The 18,702-nt window shown below is 37.0% G+C and overlaps 1 protein-coding gene across 2 annotated transcripts in view; it reads left to right on the forward strand.

Moving 5' to 3' along the window:
- The window catches only part of VWDE (von Willebrand factor D and EGF domains), a 36,254-nt gene that overhangs the window by 5,758 nt on the left and 11,794 nt on the right, over positions 1-18,702 (forward strand). For both annotated transcript variants that reach the window (XM_066196709.1, XM_066196702.1), the window contains exons 3-16: positions 1,006-1,237; positions 3,188-3,253; positions 3,989-4,248; positions 5,655-5,744; positions 6,826-6,970; positions 7,653-7,867; positions 8,194-8,267; positions 10,221-10,494; positions 10,577-10,785; positions 11,246-12,231; positions 13,423-13,559; positions 16,341-16,496; positions 17,044-17,148; positions 17,494-17,608. In XM_066196709.1, the coding sequence (XP_066052806.1) occupies positions 1,006-1,237; positions 3,188-3,253; positions 3,989-4,248; positions 5,655-5,744; positions 6,826-6,970; positions 7,653-7,867; positions 8,194-8,267; positions 10,221-10,494; positions 10,577-10,785; positions 11,246-12,231; positions 13,423-13,559; positions 16,341-16,496; positions 17,044-17,148; positions 17,494-17,608 (3,064 nt within the window). The remainder of the gene's footprint in view (positions 1-1,005; positions 1,238-3,187; positions 3,254-3,988; positions 4,249-5,654; positions 5,745-6,825; positions 6,971-7,652; positions 7,868-8,193; positions 8,268-10,220; positions 10,495-10,576; positions 10,786-11,245; positions 12,232-13,422; positions 13,560-16,340; positions 16,497-17,043; positions 17,149-17,493; positions 17,609-18,702) is intronic.

An 18,702-nucleotide genomic window follows, 5' to 3' on the forward strand; every position in this document is an offset into this window, starting at 1 on the left:
GCTAAAGAAATTTTCTCAGTGGCAGCATAGGAAGTCTATCATGTTGTAAAGCTGGAACTGTGTGATGGTCAGCATGTTGGGAAGGCCATCTGAGAGCAGTATAAAGGCTTGCAGCCACATGAAACCAGTAATTGTGGAGCTTTTAAAGTCATCATGTCTCAGAAAAGAGATTACTCCTAAAGTGACTTGAACTAACAGAGATAATTGAATATTAGTTGCCTTGTCATCTGCAAGCCTCCAAAGACTCAAGAATTACTTGAAATATGTAATACTTCAGATGTCTAGTTCTTTATTTCAGAGCTTATTTGTAGCTTTATTTTGGAGCTCTGTTACATTCCAAGGAGATACATCTTTTTAGTTTCCCCTTTTTAAAACATTTCCTTCCTTAAAAAACCTAAAAATGTCATTAGAATATTGTAGCCTTGATTTTTTTAACGAATTGAAATTACCATGTCACAGTCTCTTAAAAAATAAGCTAAAATCCCATCAATTAAGTGCTTTTAAATGAATACAAAACAGTTCAAACATACTGATACATCAGCTGCCCACATCTCTTAGAAGAAATCCAGGTTAGTTGAGCCTTCATTTGATGGTGAAGGGCAGATAAAAGGTGACAGCTTTAACACCTTTAGTTGATACTCAGTGTACTTTTGCTCTACACTGTGTTTGCTGTGCTCTGATAGCATCCTCACACTCACTGTAGTTATTGTTGCAAAGCAGCTCCCTAAGCCATAACACAACTGTGAGCTTTTCTGAGCAAAACACTCAGATGTGGCTTCCAGTAAAGTTCTTCAGGCACTAAATTATAGCCTGTCTTTAGAAACAAACACAAATTCACTAGGTGCAATAAAGGACTTAAGTCTTTTGTGTGCATTTGTTGTATTCAACCTTGAGGAGGAAAGTCATCAATCCCTCTGTTACACTGGCTGAACTTTGCTAAAAGCTCATGCGAGAAATTAAGAAGTAGCATTAACCATTTCCTGATGTTTTTCTCTGGTGCTGAAGATGAATCACTGTGGGACTCAAGCCCCTGTCTGGTTGTCTCTGGGGGAGTCAGAATCCATGCCTGGCCCTGGTGAGATCAAGCAGTTAACAGCTTGTGCTACATGGCAGTTTTTCTTCAGCACTTCAAAAGACTGCTGTCTTTTCCGAATCCCTGTCAGGGTGAGGAACTGTGGCGATTTCTTTGTTTACTTACTGCAGCCCACCCAAGGATGCATGGGGTACTGTGCAGAAGGTGAGAAAATGCATGCTCTAACTCAGCCGAGTGTGTGTGTTTGTAAGTAAGTGTGTTTCTGATCTATATCTTTCTGATATTTGGTGGAGTGGAAATTTCAGGAAATAGTTTTGATAAAATTTCTTGCAATCCTTACTTTTAATATTGATCTGATAGAAGAAATGATCTGGAATTGTGAGGTGGCTTCACTTCACCCCTCTTTAACATATATGTAGCATTTGACTAATTTTCAAAGACTGAAAACTTAAGAATTGAAATTTTCCATATAATGAGGTGGAGCTGTAAGACACATCTAGAAGTCAAAATTCAGTGTACCAAAATTCAGTGTAATTCAGTCATGAATTACACTGTCTAAATAACCATTACTGAACCTGCATAGAATTACGTATCAGAAAAATTTTATCTTAAGAACGTGAGCAAACTGTGTTTATATCAATTATTATTTATCGCTGTTAGGAATATTTTTGTTGTTGTAATTATTATCATCTTTCTGGACTGTATACGTGTTGCTAGAAGAAAATTCAACACAGAAATGCTCTACTGATACACATTTTGTTAGTGCTATAAGAAAGGAGATCATTTTCAATGTGTCCTATTGCCTTGGGTGCTTGTGCTGCAAAAGTTTGTTGGTGTTCGCAGCTCAAAACTTCAGGATTTCATTATTCATGACAGATTTTTCAGATAAGCAAGCCAGGGTTAAATACTTACAGTTATAATTACTGTGAAACAGTGACAAATTACTGTAATAGGAAATTCTTATTAGCTCATATAAAGCTCATATAACACCATTATGAAAATACTAGCAGTATTTTCATGCATCATATGTTGTATTGCTTGGAGTCATATTCTCTATTACTGACTACTTTCAAAAGCTTAGTAGCAAATCCATCAGTGGGCTTTCTGATGCCTTGTTGGCCCATCATTATACCTTTAGATCCAATTGTTAAGACATTCTCCAAGGGTTCAGCAAACAGGTGCCTGAAACTTGAAGAACTCTTGTACAACAGGACTTGTATTTACTTTGGATCCTGGTACATGAAAGAAGATATAAAACCATAGCTAGATAGCGAGCTACCAAATTTTTACTACCTCAAAACAAAGCAGGCAAAAAAAGCCTAACTCTTACTTGCCTCTACTGAACACTGTAAATCTGAAACATTTCTAGAGTTTAAATGCACAATATTTAAAATGATGTAGTCATGTGAAGTAGATCATACTATTGTACTGCTTTTTGTATCTAGGTTGCCATGTGTACCGTGTTTTCTCTTTAACACTTGACAGCTGTAAATACCTGATGCAAGTTTTCAATCTCTCCTCTATATGCTAAGGAATTCAGGTATTATACCACTGGAACATGGAGTAGCAAAGTCTGCTCTTCGTTCTTTTTGATGAATGGGATTTCCAGTGTTGCTGCTGCTCTTCTGATGTAGTTTAAGTAGAGTGACTAACTGGAATTTTCATGTTTAAGTCAAGTTCCACTTATTTTTCTATAGGATTCAAAATACAAAACAATAGCAGTGCACAAGTACTTTTTCTTAGGCTTCTGTAGGAAAGGTGATTTTTTTCAAAGCAGGTCCGCACTGAATTTTTCTGTCCAAGGTTAAAGAGTAAGTATTCAGATGTGCATTTGGAGAGGCAAAGTGTATATTTTAGAGAATAGTATGATTCCTTTTTATTCACTAGCAACATGTTTAAGTATTGGCTGAGCACATCAGGAGTAAAAGTTGTAGAGGTGGTGGAATGTTCTGTACCCTTCCTCCTAGATGATTTCCAGCACAAGACATTGTGCTCACTGCTGTCATAGCTCTACATGGATCAGATTACAAGATTGCTTCTATTCTAAAAATTTCCACTTCAGTTGGTGTTTTGTGACATTTGGTCTATAATCTAAGAGCACTGGAGTTCATACTCTGTATGTGTGTGAATATACAATGTAAAAACACTTTATAGTTGTTTCAAATGCAAGGCCACAGACCTGTGATCCTGAGGGAATGGAAATTGAAGGCATCTGTAGCAGTGAGTATTTTGTTTTGATTTTCAAGATTTTCTGTGCATCTGTGACCCAATAATGTCAACATTTAGTGATATTCTGACTTGAACAAAAACATGTTCTTATTATCAACACTATTGCTTGACTTGCTGCAAAATGAGCAGTTTGGAGGTAATTTCAGACAAACTTGAATAACGAAAGTTCTTTCTCAGAGTATTTTGAGTAGTTGTCAAAATGTGGAAAAGAAACTCTAATGATGCTGAATGACAGATTACTTTGATTCTTCAGGAATAAAATATAAGAAGAATCTATAAATCATATTGTTGCTTATTGTGTTCCTTTCTAAATAGCCTTTTTCTTTTTCCTTTTTTCTTTTTCTTTTCCCCACTTTCTTCCTAAATATTATTAAAAATTATGCTTCTATAAGTCAGATTCCGTTCCATGTTGTTCGCTCCTGCCTGGTAAAATAATTAATTGCATTTTATTCTCTTGTTCTTGTTCTTGGTTTAGATTTATTTGGATTGGGTTTTTTCCCATCTTTAGCACCTTCCTATTGTCTAGAATATAAAGAGTTTTTTCTCCATTTAATAATTATTAGAAGGAAGATACACATTTTTCTTTGATTCTCTTAAGAAATTATATAGTATTTCCACATATTAAAAAGGTGGAAATATTATTAGTGTATTAATTGTCAGTGTCATTGTATCCAATGCTGATTTTGAGCAGAATAAAAAGCACAGACCACACTTCTGTTTGACTAGGTAACCTGGCTCCTACATCATCTGCATCTGTGTCACCACCTCTTCCATCTGTTCCTGAAGTCGTAGCAGAGATGATCAAGGGCAGCATCTACCTAAGGTGTACTTTTGACATTCCTTTTGCCAATAGCTCTCTTGGATTCATCATAACTTGGTCAAGACTTTCTTCTGAAGGTGTCAAAGAAGAACTTACACGTGAAACAGCAGTTCATGCCTTCTCACTTCTAGAACTAGATGGGATAAATGTCAGACTTGGAGACAGAGTATGTTAAAACTTTATTATGATTTCTTTGTATATTTGTAAATATGGCTCAGTAGACACCAACAGTTTTTAGAGAGAGGTCCAACACCTTGCTGTGTAATTTTTCTTGGCAGAAGCTTACTGCCTCTACTTATTTACACCAACTGCCCATATGAATGTGTAACTATCACAGAAATATAATTACCACTGCCTCTGAAGTTTTGAGAGTGGTTGTCTCAATACAGTGCAGTGTGCCTCCAGGAGGTAAAGTTTAATTCTAATAATGTAAATTAAGAGGATTTTTGGATGCAGCTGCACCTCAGTGAAAGGCTGTAAGAGCCAGAGTCTGTGAAAAGCTGTGTTGTTGATTCATTAGATATATATTTTTTTCTCTGGATGAGCTGCTGCTTACTGGTTTTGTCTCTAGGATTTGTTTTAATCTCTGCCATCAAAAGCAGTGGGATGCCTTACCTTCTGTTGTGCCAGAATGAAGATTTAGGCTCTCATGGTAACTTTGAGAAGCCTAGGCATTGGAAAATCAATACATCTTTTACCTATGTATACCAAAAGACAGGTTAATTTTTTCCTGGAGAAAATAAAAAACAAAAAAAAAGTCGTTGGTATGCATATGTATGTTCAAGGCAAAGCCAGGCTGCCTGGGTGGCATATGGACAGGAATAGCAATTGTTACTCCCCAGAAATCATTTGGGGACTTTGTGAAGACTTGCCTGACAGTGTTGGCTTGGTGACAGTCAAAAGGAAAGGCACAGTCATAAGCTACCTCCTGCTGCTATGAGTCACTTTTTTTTTTCCAGGATCTGAAATACTGCACGTGTGGTCAACACATCTCAAAATGGATACAGCAAAATAAAAACAAATGCCAAAACAAACACCAAACCAAAGCAAAACCACAGTGTCTAGTAGCACAAAACTGGTTCAGTGGAGGGAAATCACTGAATTCCTCATCTTGAAAAAGATTATCCAGTTCTAAAACATCAGGAAAATCATAATCTAAGATTTGATAGTCACTAAAGAGGTTTAAAGGCAAAAAATATGGAATGGAAAAAAAGTAATAAATAACATGTAAACAAGTATAAAATACATTTTCATAGATACCATTGGTTGCAGAAGTGCTCCAGAAAAGATTTTTTAAGTATTCATTAAATATGTTTTGTATGCAGTCATTAGTTGAAGGACTCTCTGCACCACTGGGAGAATATGCCAGGAAAAAGTCCTAGGATGCTCAGTCTGTTTCTTGTTCTTTTCTTTAGCTGTACCCATCAATTACCAGTGGCAACTGGTTCCTTCTGGTGCAACCAGAAGACTGGCCACGATGAATCATTGAACTGACTATGGTGGCCAAGTTTTGTCTTCATGTGACCACTACATCCTAAAAATGTATTCTCTCACTCTGGTTTTACCCTCCAGGTCTACTGTAGCAGTTCTTCTTTTTTCATGGTAAAGCCAGATATACAAAGCTCTTCAGTTGAGAGTGTGGAATTTTTTGCCGGAATTAAGGTAACTTTGTAAAAACATAACGTAGTAGGAATTTTTGAGTATTGCTAATGCAGCCAGTCCTCTGACTAGAAGGCACTTAAAATGTACAAACTGTGAGTTAGTAGAGCCTGTTTTCGGCTGAGGTGAACTTAAATTTGTCCAAAAGTGGGAGAGCTGCAGTGGTTTGTGTGCTCCCTGTGTACTCAAGGTGTAGGAAGGCTGAACTGGCACCTTGCACACACAGTGCAGGCCTTGGTTTCCAGCAGCTGGAGCTGACTGGTGCTGTGCTCGTAAAGTTTGAGGGCACAGCCCTAAGCCAACCTGGTCTGGGTTTGAAGAGGGGTGGCTGGGAGGTGGGCTGTTCTGTGCTGCTTGGTCAGAGGCCAAGCACCAAAACGGTTTTAGTTCCTACTGTGGGTGGGGCTATAGGGGCCCATTTGCTGGCCAAGAACGGGACCCCAGTCCCAGAAAGACAGACGGTATGTCATTAATGACAGTTGGGTATAGTCCTGCTGACTTAGCCTGAGCTTGGTTCTGTAGGATTGGGGCCTAGATTTGTCTCATGGAAGTGTACTTCTGCAGCATGACCTGCAAAGAGGAAATGTGTTCTCTTTGTTTCCCTGTGAGCCTGCATTCAGGACTCAACCCAGCCTACCAAGCTCAGCTGTAGGCCCCTGTTGCTGATCTCTAATTGAGTTTTTGATTATACATTTTTGGTGATCTATATTGTGAGCTTGCAGAGAGGAATCCCAGGAGAAATATGGTGCTTCCAAATTCTTTTGGAACTAGCTGTTGGGTAGCTCCCCACTTTTTTCCTCCCACCCAGGCAGTACACAAAGTTGTTTCTGTCTTAGCTTCCAAGAGTTTCTCATTTTTGTGCTAAAAATGTGGTTTGCTAACTCCTTCCTAGCTAACCCTTTTTCTTGCCTTTTCCTTATCCTTGCCCCTTTACCCACCTCTTCAAGACTATGGCTGCTGTGTCTGCATCTTCTCCTCAATAAGCTGCTGCTCCTCATCCCATGTTCAAATAAGCACTCCTACCTGGTTAGGAAGCAGTTTACTCACAAAGATAGCATTTTAAGTACAATTTCTTCTGTGCTAGATACGTCCAGAAACATATGAAATATCAGAAGATGGGAAGGAATACAGACTGACAATAGAAAGTACCATTCCTATTCCTTGTCCTGAATTTAGCCAGCTAAAAAGTGACTGCAAAATCTCACTAACATTAAACACTGTTGATGAAGGTAAGTATTACCCTGATTTTGTTACATTTTGTATATTTAATTATATTTTTGTATATTTTTATAAATACTGTGCTGGTTTCCTTCCTCAGAGAAGTTGTTACACTGTAAAATACTTCCTAAAATGTTAAAACAAAGTATCCAGAGTCTTAATGATGCTGCTGAAAATATGAAAAAATTACATGCTAAAGTTTACAAGTGTTTTGGTAGGCATCAATATCAGAGCCACATTCTTGAACTTGAACAGACAGAATACTGTAAGTCTTGTAAGGTTTATAATTCAGGTAATTTTGTTTACCTGTTGCATTGCAAGTATTATATATGCAGTCACAAAGTCATCATTTTTTACTTATAGCCATTTTCTGTAATATTTTCTCAAGCACAAATCCTATGAACCAGAAAGAGCCTTGCCTATGCAGACAACCATTTTTTTCACATTATCCAGCCTATCATGATTTCCATTTGTCTATCAAACTGGAGAATGCAAAAACGTTGTCTCAAGTGTGTATAAGAAGAGGTAGATGGGAGGTTTTTTGCATGACTAAACCAAATGCAAGAAAAATTCATAATTATTTTAATTTATGAATGTGTGTGTAAATAAGTTGATATCAGTATTAACAGTAGTATGGAGAATCTTGCATATTTAGAGGAGAAACTCACTAATGATGTATTTTCTTTAAAACAGGTAAAGAGCAGTTAGGTCTAAACTTGGCTCTTTCTTCTTGTCATGTGGATCTTCTGCAGAAATCCTGCAGTAATGGAATCTGTAGTCAAGCTGTAATTTATTTCACTGCTGTGACAGACTTCATGCAGGATGGAGACAGGATTACCACAATTGCAGTCGAACCTGTATCCAGTGAGAATTTCCTGTGGAATGGCTATGTTCCAGAAGGCACACAGGTTGAAAATCTTTGTGTTAAGATCTGTAAACTGTTGGGAAATGTGGCTGGTGTTAGTGAAGTTTTGATTTCAGTTGTGACTTGCTGATTCACTCCAAGATTTCTAAGTGGTTGATTTTAGTTGCTTTATTTTTAAAAAAAATTCTTTGTTTTCATTTGAATTTTTTTGTTTTACATTTTAATATTGAAGTAACTGTTAAGATTGATTATAAGTATATTATAATATACTTTATAGAATGTAAACTACTACCATGAGATAAATGACGTACCTGGGTGCATTTATTTCGTAACCTGACATGTTTTACAATTTTTTTCTTTGTTTTGAAGATTACAGTTAAGGATCTACCCACTGCCTACTGTTACTCATTTACTGACCCTCATATAATTACTTTTGATGGAAGGTAATTACTGGCTTACTGCACTTAATTAAGTGTGTTGGGAGGTTTTTTTTGGTGGGTTTTGGGGAGGGTGTTTTATTTCTTTAATTATTTCTATATAAATCTGTGCTGGTGAGACAAGTAAGCTGCAGTTTCCTGCAGTTGCACTGAGTGTTTTACAATTTTTTATGACGATAAGGATAAATGTGCTTTAATTGGTAAAAGCTTGCCAGTCATGATGAGGTTTGTAATATTTGCATTTCTAAAGGCACGTTTCGGGGTTGTGACAAGAGAATGAAGCGAGTGGACAAGAGGAGTGGTAGCTGTGGAGTCTGTTGACTGCAAAAAATAGAAATGTTCATACATTAAATATGACCCATGATAAAATGATTGAGTAAACAAAACCTTTAATGCAAACATGTTTCCAAACAAAAGTAAAGTTACCCTATTTCTGTGTGTCAGTATCTGAATCCTTGTAAGGATCAAATTATGAGAAGCTATCTGGTGTCTGGGTAGCATTTTGCTGTGTTTATTAGTGGCATTGAAAGCAACTTGCTGCTGTCACTTGCACTTCACTGGCCAAAAAGGATTTTGAAGTGAAAACAGCTTTCTTAGCCACAGTTGGTTTTGGTGTGCTGCTTTCTTACAAGGTATTTCTGATTCACAAAGGATGTCTGAACAAACACAGGCTCCACACCTGGGAATTTTATATTCTTTGTTCAGCAGAAGCACATTTCAAGTGGCAGGGTAAGAAGAAGAGGATGTGTTGCCTTCAAAAAAGGATGTTCAGCCCACACATGATAACAGATGGGGAAATAAAAGTTGTGATTGGTTCTCTGATAGAACTTTGACTATTACTACTAATTAAGTCAATGGGCTTATCCTGATCTTGCAGTTTCTCCTTCAGTGGAAGTTTTAGGGATGTCTTAACTGGGCATTGTAACCAAGGCTGCATTGTGATCAAGCTTTCTCATGAAGCAGTGTTTTACTGAAATGTGATCTGTCTGGAAGCATGATGCTGCAGAGAAAGAACTTTCTTTTTAAGGATAAATTGCGTTGCTACTTTATTTTACAAACTGAGGAAACAAATTGCCTACTGAATTATGGACCATCCGATGCAGTCCCAGTAGTGCAGCCATCTGCAGTTTGTTTGCTGGCCCATTATACACAAAGCAAATTGACAGCCTGCAATCAACTGTCAAATGCCATTTATAGCCAAGAGGCTATTAAACTTACAGCAAAAGTTTGGGGGCTTTCTTTCTGTTTCTTTCTATTTTTTTTTCTTGCTGCTGAATCATTAAATTGGCAATTTTAACCTTGCTTCAGGGGACAGATGGCTAACCCTAAGGAAAAAAAGCAAGTTGCTATTTATGGTTTTCATCTTAAATGATCATTGGGAATAAGCACTCCCCATCTCCATCTTAATAAAGCAGACCTTTTTAAAAGGATGTGACTTTCTAAATGATTTTGTCAAGGGTACTTGTGCAGTTTTCAGCAGCTGCCCCCACATGCACACTGCTATGCATCTTATTGCTCTTGCTGCTTAGGTGTACCATTGTAGGAACACAAAGGTTGAGAAGTACCCTCCATATGCACTGTTAAAATCAAAGAATGGCAGTAGCTTCGGGCTTATTTTTCCATTCACAGCCATCATCTACATATATTCTACTCATGATCTTTTTCTGCTGTAAAAATAAGTTGTGGGTTTTTTTGTTTGTTTGTTTGTTTGTTTTTTTGTTTGCTTGTTTGGTTTTTTTTTAATTTAGAGCTGCTCAGAGGAAGACATGATGACGTTTGCTCAGGATAAAGTTGTGTTTTGCTCTGTGGGCTGTACTGTTTTTTCTAACTTGGAAATTGAGTTTCAGTATCAATGTTCACCAAATATTTGAAATCTGCTTGAAAATAAAGTTGCTGACATGTAGCGATAGAGTTCTTTCACAACCAAAGTGATATCACATACGATTCTTTTGATTCCAGAGTCTATGACAATTTTAAAATAGGATCATTTGTTCTCTATAAGAGTACATCTCGAGATTTTGAAGTTCATGTTCGCCAGTGGGACTGTGGAAGTCTTCACTACCCAGCATCCTGCAACTGTGGCTTTGTTGCTAAGGAAGGAAGCGATATAATTGCATTTGATATGTGCAGTGGTCAGCTCCATGAATCACAGCCACACTTATCTGTAATAAACAGAGACACAACTGGAAGCAATGTCAGAATCACTGAATCCTACCTAGGAAGAAAAGTCACAGTAAGTGGTATATAATTGCTTACAGAGTACATAAAATAAAAAAATCATGTTTCTCATGAGACTGTCTTCAATCTCTTTTTAGGTTTTGTTTTCTTCTGGAGCTTTTGTTCGTGCTGATGTGAGTGAATGGGGAATGAGCATAACTCTAAGGGCCCCCAGTTCAGATTACAGACATACAGTGGGACTCTGTGGCACCTTTGATGGAAATGCAGAGAATGACTATCACACTGCGAGTGGCATGGAAATCCCAAACCATGCTGATGTTCCTTTTTCTTTTATTAAGGAATGGAGGTAAAAAAAGTGCTTCTGTTGATAAATGTCATCATTTTTGGTTCTACCTTTCCTTCACATTCTTAAAAACTTGGCTAAAAAATAATTTAAAAATCTCCCTAAATTTTCAAGTTGATATTAGAATGTCATAATTACATTCCATAATTAATTAAGGAGAAAATTGAAACTGAATTGCCAATTAAATATTTGAGCATTATGATGTAAGATTAGTTTGATTAGCTTTGGAACAAAGTACCAAAGTATACAGAAAATATCCACTCATCTCAATTCTTTTATAAGTTACTTTTGTATTTTAACTGGTGTTTAAATGTAGCTGTGTGCTTCCGACCTATGTTGTAGAAGTATGAACCAACAAAGACCAAAAAAAAGATAAAAAGTTACTTTAAAGTTAAAAGTTACTTTAGTAACACACAGAAAATAGTTCAGATGATACAGTTTCACCTTTTCCTTTCCTCACTAGAATTTTGCCAGGTGAGAGCTTGTTTGACAAGACACCTACTTCGTTAACATCTTCTAGAAAAACTTTCTTCTGCGACTGTACACTTGAAGATGCTGGATTATATCAACCAGCAAACCAAATGGAGACAGTTACTCAGTCAGAACCTCCTCTGTCTTGTAAAGAAAGTGAAAATGGTAGATTTCTTTCTTTGATACCAGGACTGGATGTCACTGCTGAGTACCTTAGTCCTGCTGATCTTGTCAGGGGCTTAAAGAAACGTTCATCTACACATGAAATGGATTCATCTACACTTCTGCAGAGGCAGAATAATCAAACCAAACTTCACAAAACATCACTAGCAAACTCTCATCTCTCTGCTACCTCAGTGGGAAATACAGGTACAGAAAGAGAGGGAAGTTCAAGCTTAGACATTACGAGAAATTCTCACCATTACAGCAATCATTTTCACAAAAGTCAGTCTGCTACAAGTAGAGGGAAGCGCCAAAATTATTATGAATACCATCCAGTATTTGTCTTCCAAAGTCTCAGCCAAACAGATTTAGAGGGATATAGTTATTTTTTCCCAGAGGACCATGCCACTGACACAGATGAAAAGCTCCTTCCTTCTTGGCCCACACCTTCAGGCCTCACTGAATCTAGTGCTTTGTTCCTGTGCCAGCAGGCAGTAGCTAAATCCAGCATAGGAAGGTCCTGTGGTGCCCTCCTTGGCCGGCGAACAGGGGATGCCATCGATATGTGTGTTAAAGATTTGCTGCTGAAAGATGACCTCAGCTGGGCAGAAGCTTCCTTAGCTCTGCTGGAGAATGAATGTGAGAAAAGAATTTTAGAAGAAATAAATTACAACCCACGGGAACTTGAAGAGTCAGTTGAGAGCCTGCTTACTGTTTTAAAGTGTCCCAATCTCTGCAGTGGTAATGGGGAATGTACAGAATGGGGCTGTGCATGTTTTCAAGGCTACAGCTCATATGACTGCAGCATACTCTCTGGTAAGTGGGGGGAAAATGAGATTTACTTCAATAATGTTCTCAGTGTTTGTCAAAGTGCATTTGTTTTGCTGCCTTTCTCTCCTGCTTTTGTACATGGACAAGGGTTCTCAATAATTTAGTTGCAGTTTATGACAGCTGTAATTATTTTGCATACAGCCTTCTTGTTTCCAAGGACAAAACATGAGCTTAGTTTCTAATAGGTCATATTAAAAAAGTCAGTTTGTAATGCAGAGCCCTGTAGCCCCAAGAGACTGGCAATGTTTCCACATGCTGTCTCCTTCAGGGAAAATATGCCACATTCACCCCTCCCCTAGATTTGTATAGTCTATATGAACCTGTTTATTAACTCTAAGTGGGATGTTTTTGTCTTCAGTGATGTTATATCTCTGTAAGCTAACTGTTAGATGGGATGGGAGCAGAATTGATGGTGAAGAAAAAAGAGATATCAAATAGTACTGGGCATGGAGTTTTTTCATTTTCAGTAGGTAAGATATTCAATAAAAATTCAGTTGAACAATTACACTGGAAAAACATGAATAGTAATAAGAAAGTCAAAACTCTGTCAAAATAAAACCTGTTAATATTTTGGTTTGCAATGATGTTTTTGTTTTAATAACTTATTTAAGAGCAAAGAGAGAAGGAGGGAATAGAAAAATAAGAAATATTTGACTTCAAGAGGAATAAAATAAGGTTTATGAGGTTTTTTACCTCAAAAACTGTTTTTGAGTGTTCTGATCTGTCAGTTTATTTCCTGAAATAACTTCCATCTGAGATTTTTTTTTAGTTTTTAATAAAAAGTAATAAAAAATAATCCCTATATTAATTATTTCATAACTGTCTCCTTTCCAGTTCCTATTTCAGAGGCCTTCGTTTCATTTCAGTTTTATTCTGGAAGTCTGATGTAAAGAATCATAGTTGAGAAAGACATGTATTCACAAGAATTTGTTATAATTTGAAATTTCTCTGCTTCAAATACTGAGGTTCCAAGAGAAGACAGAAGCCTAGCTTTAAATTTAAAGTCTCAGTTTAACAATGTAGAATCTTCCTGTTTATGCTTCCCTGCAGCTGGGTCCAGATTTTCTTGTGTACATTGTTTTCATGGTTGGATAGAAAAATAAATATATTGCATAATGTAAATGCATATGAATGAGTTCTCATACTAGCATTTATTGTCTAATCTCTTCTTCCAAGACCAGGCTCCAGAAATTACAGAGCTGGAGAATGCTGGGCTGTGTGATATTCGACAGTATGAGTGCACATCAGTGAGAGTGTTTGGACATGGCTTCAGGGACTCATTGAGCCTGAAATGTGAAATCATCAAATTGCAAGTAGGTCTCCCTGAATAGTGACAATTACATTTTAAACTTCTTAGAGAACAAGGGACAAAATGTCAAACATATTATTCATTGATGTGGGCACAACCCAATGCTTTAGTGGAAGCTAAAAGCAAAGGCACTCAGCACTTTGCAGCAAACACTCAAGACTTTGCAAGATTGCCATTTCCTCCATGATAAGAGAAATACAAAACATAATGGGAATGTTCAGCAGCTGGGGGGGGAGATAAGAGCATACAGCAGCTATCCGTCAGAAAAGAGCAAGGGCAGCCCTATTAGTAACAACCAGTACATCGTTGTGTTTTTAAGTGCTTATGGAGAGGAATCGAAGCACTACTTCTTTGAAAAAGGGCAGCAAGGTTAAAGCTGTTACTAGATTTCTGTCTCAAATCTAATGCTTGAAATAGCCTTTTATAAACATAATAAATCTGTTAGGAAAAGATAAAGGTGGTTTTGATATGTTGTCCATTTCCCAGAGGTAAAATACCATGGCTATTTATTGATATATGTCAGGTTTGAGCAGGAGATTAAAAAATGTTTCACTGTAAACTTAAGGGGAATTTGTGTAGAGAGACTGTTCTTGCTCATTCTTTAAAAAAAAAAAAAAAAAAAAAAAAAAAAAAAAAAAAAAAAACAAGGCAAATATATAAGCAATTTACAAGTTATGGCTTGAAATAAATGGTCAGCAGATACAACTTTATATGCCGTGTTAGACATGAGAACAAAAAAAGCTAAAAGTGAAACTGTATTTTATTGGTGTGATGATGGAGGGGGTGAGGGCTGGCAAAAGGGGAACTGTTCAATGAGATATTTTGTTCCTGAGACAGTAGTTTTCCTAAGCTATTTCCAGCAGATGCTGAAATTATTTTGACAGATTAGGCAATGCTGGCTATAGATTTTTCTCAAACTCAACGTGTATCCACTCAAGTTGTCTTGAAATGATTATCAAGAGTAAGTTTATGCTCTCCTTATATTAAAAGACTTTTAGACCAAGCTTGCAGTAAGACAATTATTGGGAGTTCACTTATCACAGTTTGAAATGTCTCAGTTTTAACTGATGGCAGAGTGTTCTGAAATCTCTCTTGGTAGTGCTGTATTTGGCTCCCAACACTAAAACTTCCTTATTACTCACGTTTAACGATGATCTTCTCACTGACAAGAGCCATTTTACTGCTGTTAACTGAAGAGAAAGCTGCAAATTTTTTCCTTGAGAATACAAGAGAAAGGAAGTTTGGGGCACTGGGTTTTTTTTTAGTTTTTGGTTTTGTTTTTGTTTAATTTTTTTGGCTGGAGAAATAGTGAATTTAAGGAAATGTCAATGGATTTGCAACAGTATAGAACTGCACATATTTTGAGATTGAATTTAAGTGACCAAAATTTTGTAGAAGAGACATGTTCACAGAATTTAGAATTTCTTTTTCTTTTCAGTATTTTGACATTTGAAATGTTAAATCAAATCTATTGTTCATGGGCTGTCTTATCTAGTTTAGGGTAGATACTTGATAGAGGTTTGGCTAGGAAATGGCCAGGAAACTATCATTAGAGATAGAGAATTTAAGGGTAAAGGATGAGAGTATGTTTAATCTCTGCTAAACAAAAATACAGTTTCTGTTTTACACTGACCTCCAATTTCTATGAACCTTATGAACTGGAATGCTTACAGATTTGAAGGCTTCTTAATTGGTTTTTGAAAGGTTAAACTGTTTCTGAAAAAATTATCTGAACTTGCCTCCAGCTAGTAACAACAGGTTTCTGAAGAGGTAGACTGTATCACATTTCAAAGGTTACAGTACTAAATGCACTCAAAATTACATATTTAGAAATATTTAGCTTTTCTACTTACCTTTGCTGTGAATTCCTTAAATGAGTATAGGGTGGAAGAAAAAAAAGTGTGGTTGGAACAGAAGTAGCAAATACATCTTTCTAGCAAAAGTGTTTCTTTTTCTGTTAAAAAAAAAAATAGGCTAGGGCTATACAATGGATGACTCTTAATGTGAGGATTGGGATTGAATAAATGTTTTGATTGGCTCCAGTAACTGAAAAATGCCAGCTCAGGAAAAACTACCCAAGCTCAAAATGCTTTTTACTTGCTGTTCTCTTGATTCGTAGTCTGCCTGGATTCTTAGTTCCATGTCATTTTATTTATTTTCTATATGCTTATCCCTACTTCCACATCACTGCTCCAGTCAAATAGTATTATCATCCATATTCTGTTATTTTGAGCTCTCAAATGGACCCTTGGATGCCCCATCCTCACAGCAGTTCAGAAGAAAATTCTGTGGGTCAATGGTGTCTTGTTCTATTGAACGACCTATTGGCTTGTACAAGGGCTAAATGTCCAATTGCCAGTACTGCCCCTGCACCCAGAATGATTCCTGAGCCCTGCCAAAGCTCTCATCTGTTCCTTTGACTAAAGCCTGTCCTCTCATGGGAGCAGAGATGGAGTAGAGCAGAGGCACCTGAACGTCGAATCAGTGGTGTTGGAGGATCACATTCACCCTCCTATCACCTTCCAGCTGGAAGGACTGTTTGTCCTTGGCAATGCAGTGCCAAAGGGCCCTTTTGGGACAGGAAAGGCTTCTCTGCCTGTTCCTCCACAGTAGCAGGCTTAGGTAAAAATCTGTGTGTGCAAATACTGTCATCTAATATTTGCCACTGCATTCTAATCCAGTCACATTAGACTTGCTCAAACACTGTGCAACACATGGGGAGCTCTTCTCTGGTAAAAATGTGATGTATTTCAGTGAAAAACAAATTTTCTCTCTTAACATTCAGTATAGTGATAGACAGTGGATTCCTGGAGAACCTCTAACGATGCCAGCTGCCTTCCAAAATGCCAGGACTGTCGACTGTCACTTACCAAATGATGGCCAGCAGTCTGATGTGATGGATGTGGTTGATGACAAACCCATTTCCAGATGGCAAATAAAGGTATCTCAGAAATTTCAAATATTTCTATTAAGATGAAAGTACATCAAGTTCACTTGCTTGACTTGGGATCTCAGTTCTCTCACCTAAGCTTAAGTGCCAAGTATTGTTTGACAGTGTTCTCCTGCAAGAGGACTGGTAGATGCAACCTAGGTCCTGCAGAGACACACATTCTTCAAGAGCAGAAGTTAAAGGCCAAATAGTTATCCTAGAGTATTTCAAATGACTTTGGATCCATCTATGGTAGAGCTGAGTTGAGCTCAGGCACATGAATAAATCCCTGTGAGCAGGTATCCGAGCTCTCATACAGATGGAGTCAATAAGGTCAGTAAAGCCTGCACGCAATTTAATTTACCTTAAAGTAGATGTGTGGTTGGTCAAAATCTGCCTAGGCTCCTTGCCAGGTTTGATTAGATTTCTGATGACTGCTGTGAGAGTTTAGGCACCTTCATGTGGGTCTATTAATGAGTGGAATCTCAGGCTAGCAGACCATGTGGGTGATGTATCAATACCTATATCAGTTAATCCATTTTTACTGCTCACTTTGCAGATTTCTAATGATGGATTTGTTTATAGCAACTCTAAAATAATGATATTATATGATGGAGCCTGTCAGACATGTGAACCCCAAGAGTCTGGGCTATGTACATTAAAGGTATGTGTTTCACTACTCTTTATTATGAAAATATGCTCTTTTTTAGTCTGAAAAAAACCCTAAAAAAATTAGCAGAACATACCCTGTTCTTGTTTCCAACAAGTATTTTTAATGCACAGAAAGAGAAACTGAGATGAGGCAAATTTAAATGTAAAAAATCAACCCAAAAGCTCTTCATATAATTACCAAGTAAAACCAAGCTTGCTATCACTTCTTTAGATTTAAAAACAATCTTAGTTGTTTATTAGAAGTGCAGAATTATTGGCTTTTATTTGATACTTATAAATTCATAGTCAGTTTTATAACCAAAACCACTAATGAATCATATTTTCATTTTACTAAAAGGAGAAAACATGCAACATAGATGGACTCTGTTACGGTGAAGGAGACACAAATCCAACCAGCCCTTGCTTACTGTGCAGACCTGACTTATCAAAGTTAACTTGGTCAGTTGTTGAAAGTAAGTTCTAAGTAGTTTTTTTTTAATTCCAAGTATTTGAAAGTCAGCAAAGTTTTAAAATTTATGGTAATAGTGATATTTTAAGTTTAACAAGGTAGAGTGTTTTGGCATTTCTATTAGTTTCTGAAAATTATATTGTTATTTCCAGACCATATATGTAATATTTTAATTTACTTTCCCTGACTCTCCTGCTGCAGCCATTACAAATAGCAAAGGAAAATTAACAACTTTCAGTCTAATTAGCAGTTTGGAGTCTTGATATTTAGCACAGCTACACCTACATATGTTTGTCTTCAACATATAGGTTTAACAGGTATTTTTCAACAAATTATTCTGATTACAAACAAGGAGAGATCACAAATGAAATTAAATGACATGTCTTATTTATTAGACACTTAATATCTGTGCATCATTTACATTAATGGTATAGATATATGGCCTAAATATTTGAAAGTACATCCATGACTGTTGTACTCCAGTCCAGTTAGAAACCGCACAATGAAGGGAAAACTTAAGTCTGAATTTTTTATTTTCCTTCTCTGTAGTACAAAGTTCCAACATAGGAGTTGCAGTCTTTTGGTGGAGATTTTAGTCTTTGGATATACGCATCATCTTCGTTCCTTCACCAAATGGAATGTTTCTTGGAGCTTTCATATTAGCCATCCAGGCTGCCCTGCCAACCCAAGTCTGCAACATCACAAATAAAAGTGCATCCTGTCAGTGTCTTCATGAGCGAAAGACTCATGAGATCAAGACTCTGCCTGGATTAGGAAAGGTCCTGTCTGAATGGGACTTCTGGTGCTTGTCTTGGTAAATTTTGTCCCAGTTCGAACTTGTACTGAAAGCTAAGGTAGTTGTAACTATTCTAAAAGGATGTGATTTGAATGGAAGGAATGAAATGAAACTCATCCAGCAGACAGGGAATCAAGGGATTTCCATGTTATAGCTATGTTATGGACTGGAATTCAATACAGTCAAAGTTAGAAATAGGAGAAGAATGTAAACTAGAGGCAATGCTCCAAGCCTAAGGATCACAACCTCTTTTGCAAGGAGGATGATAGAAATGAGAAAGTTTAACAGCTGAAACACATTAT

Source organism: Chamaea fasciata, unplaced genomic scaffold (genome assembly GCF_029207755.1).
Source record: "Chamaea fasciata isolate MVZ Bird 193981 ecotype frontalis unplaced genomic scaffold, bChaFas1.0.hap1 SCAF_1, whole genome shotgun sequence".
In the NCBI taxonomy this organism is placed as follows: domain Eukaryota; kingdom Metazoa; phylum Chordata; class Aves; order Passeriformes; family Sylviidae; genus Chamaea; species Chamaea fasciata.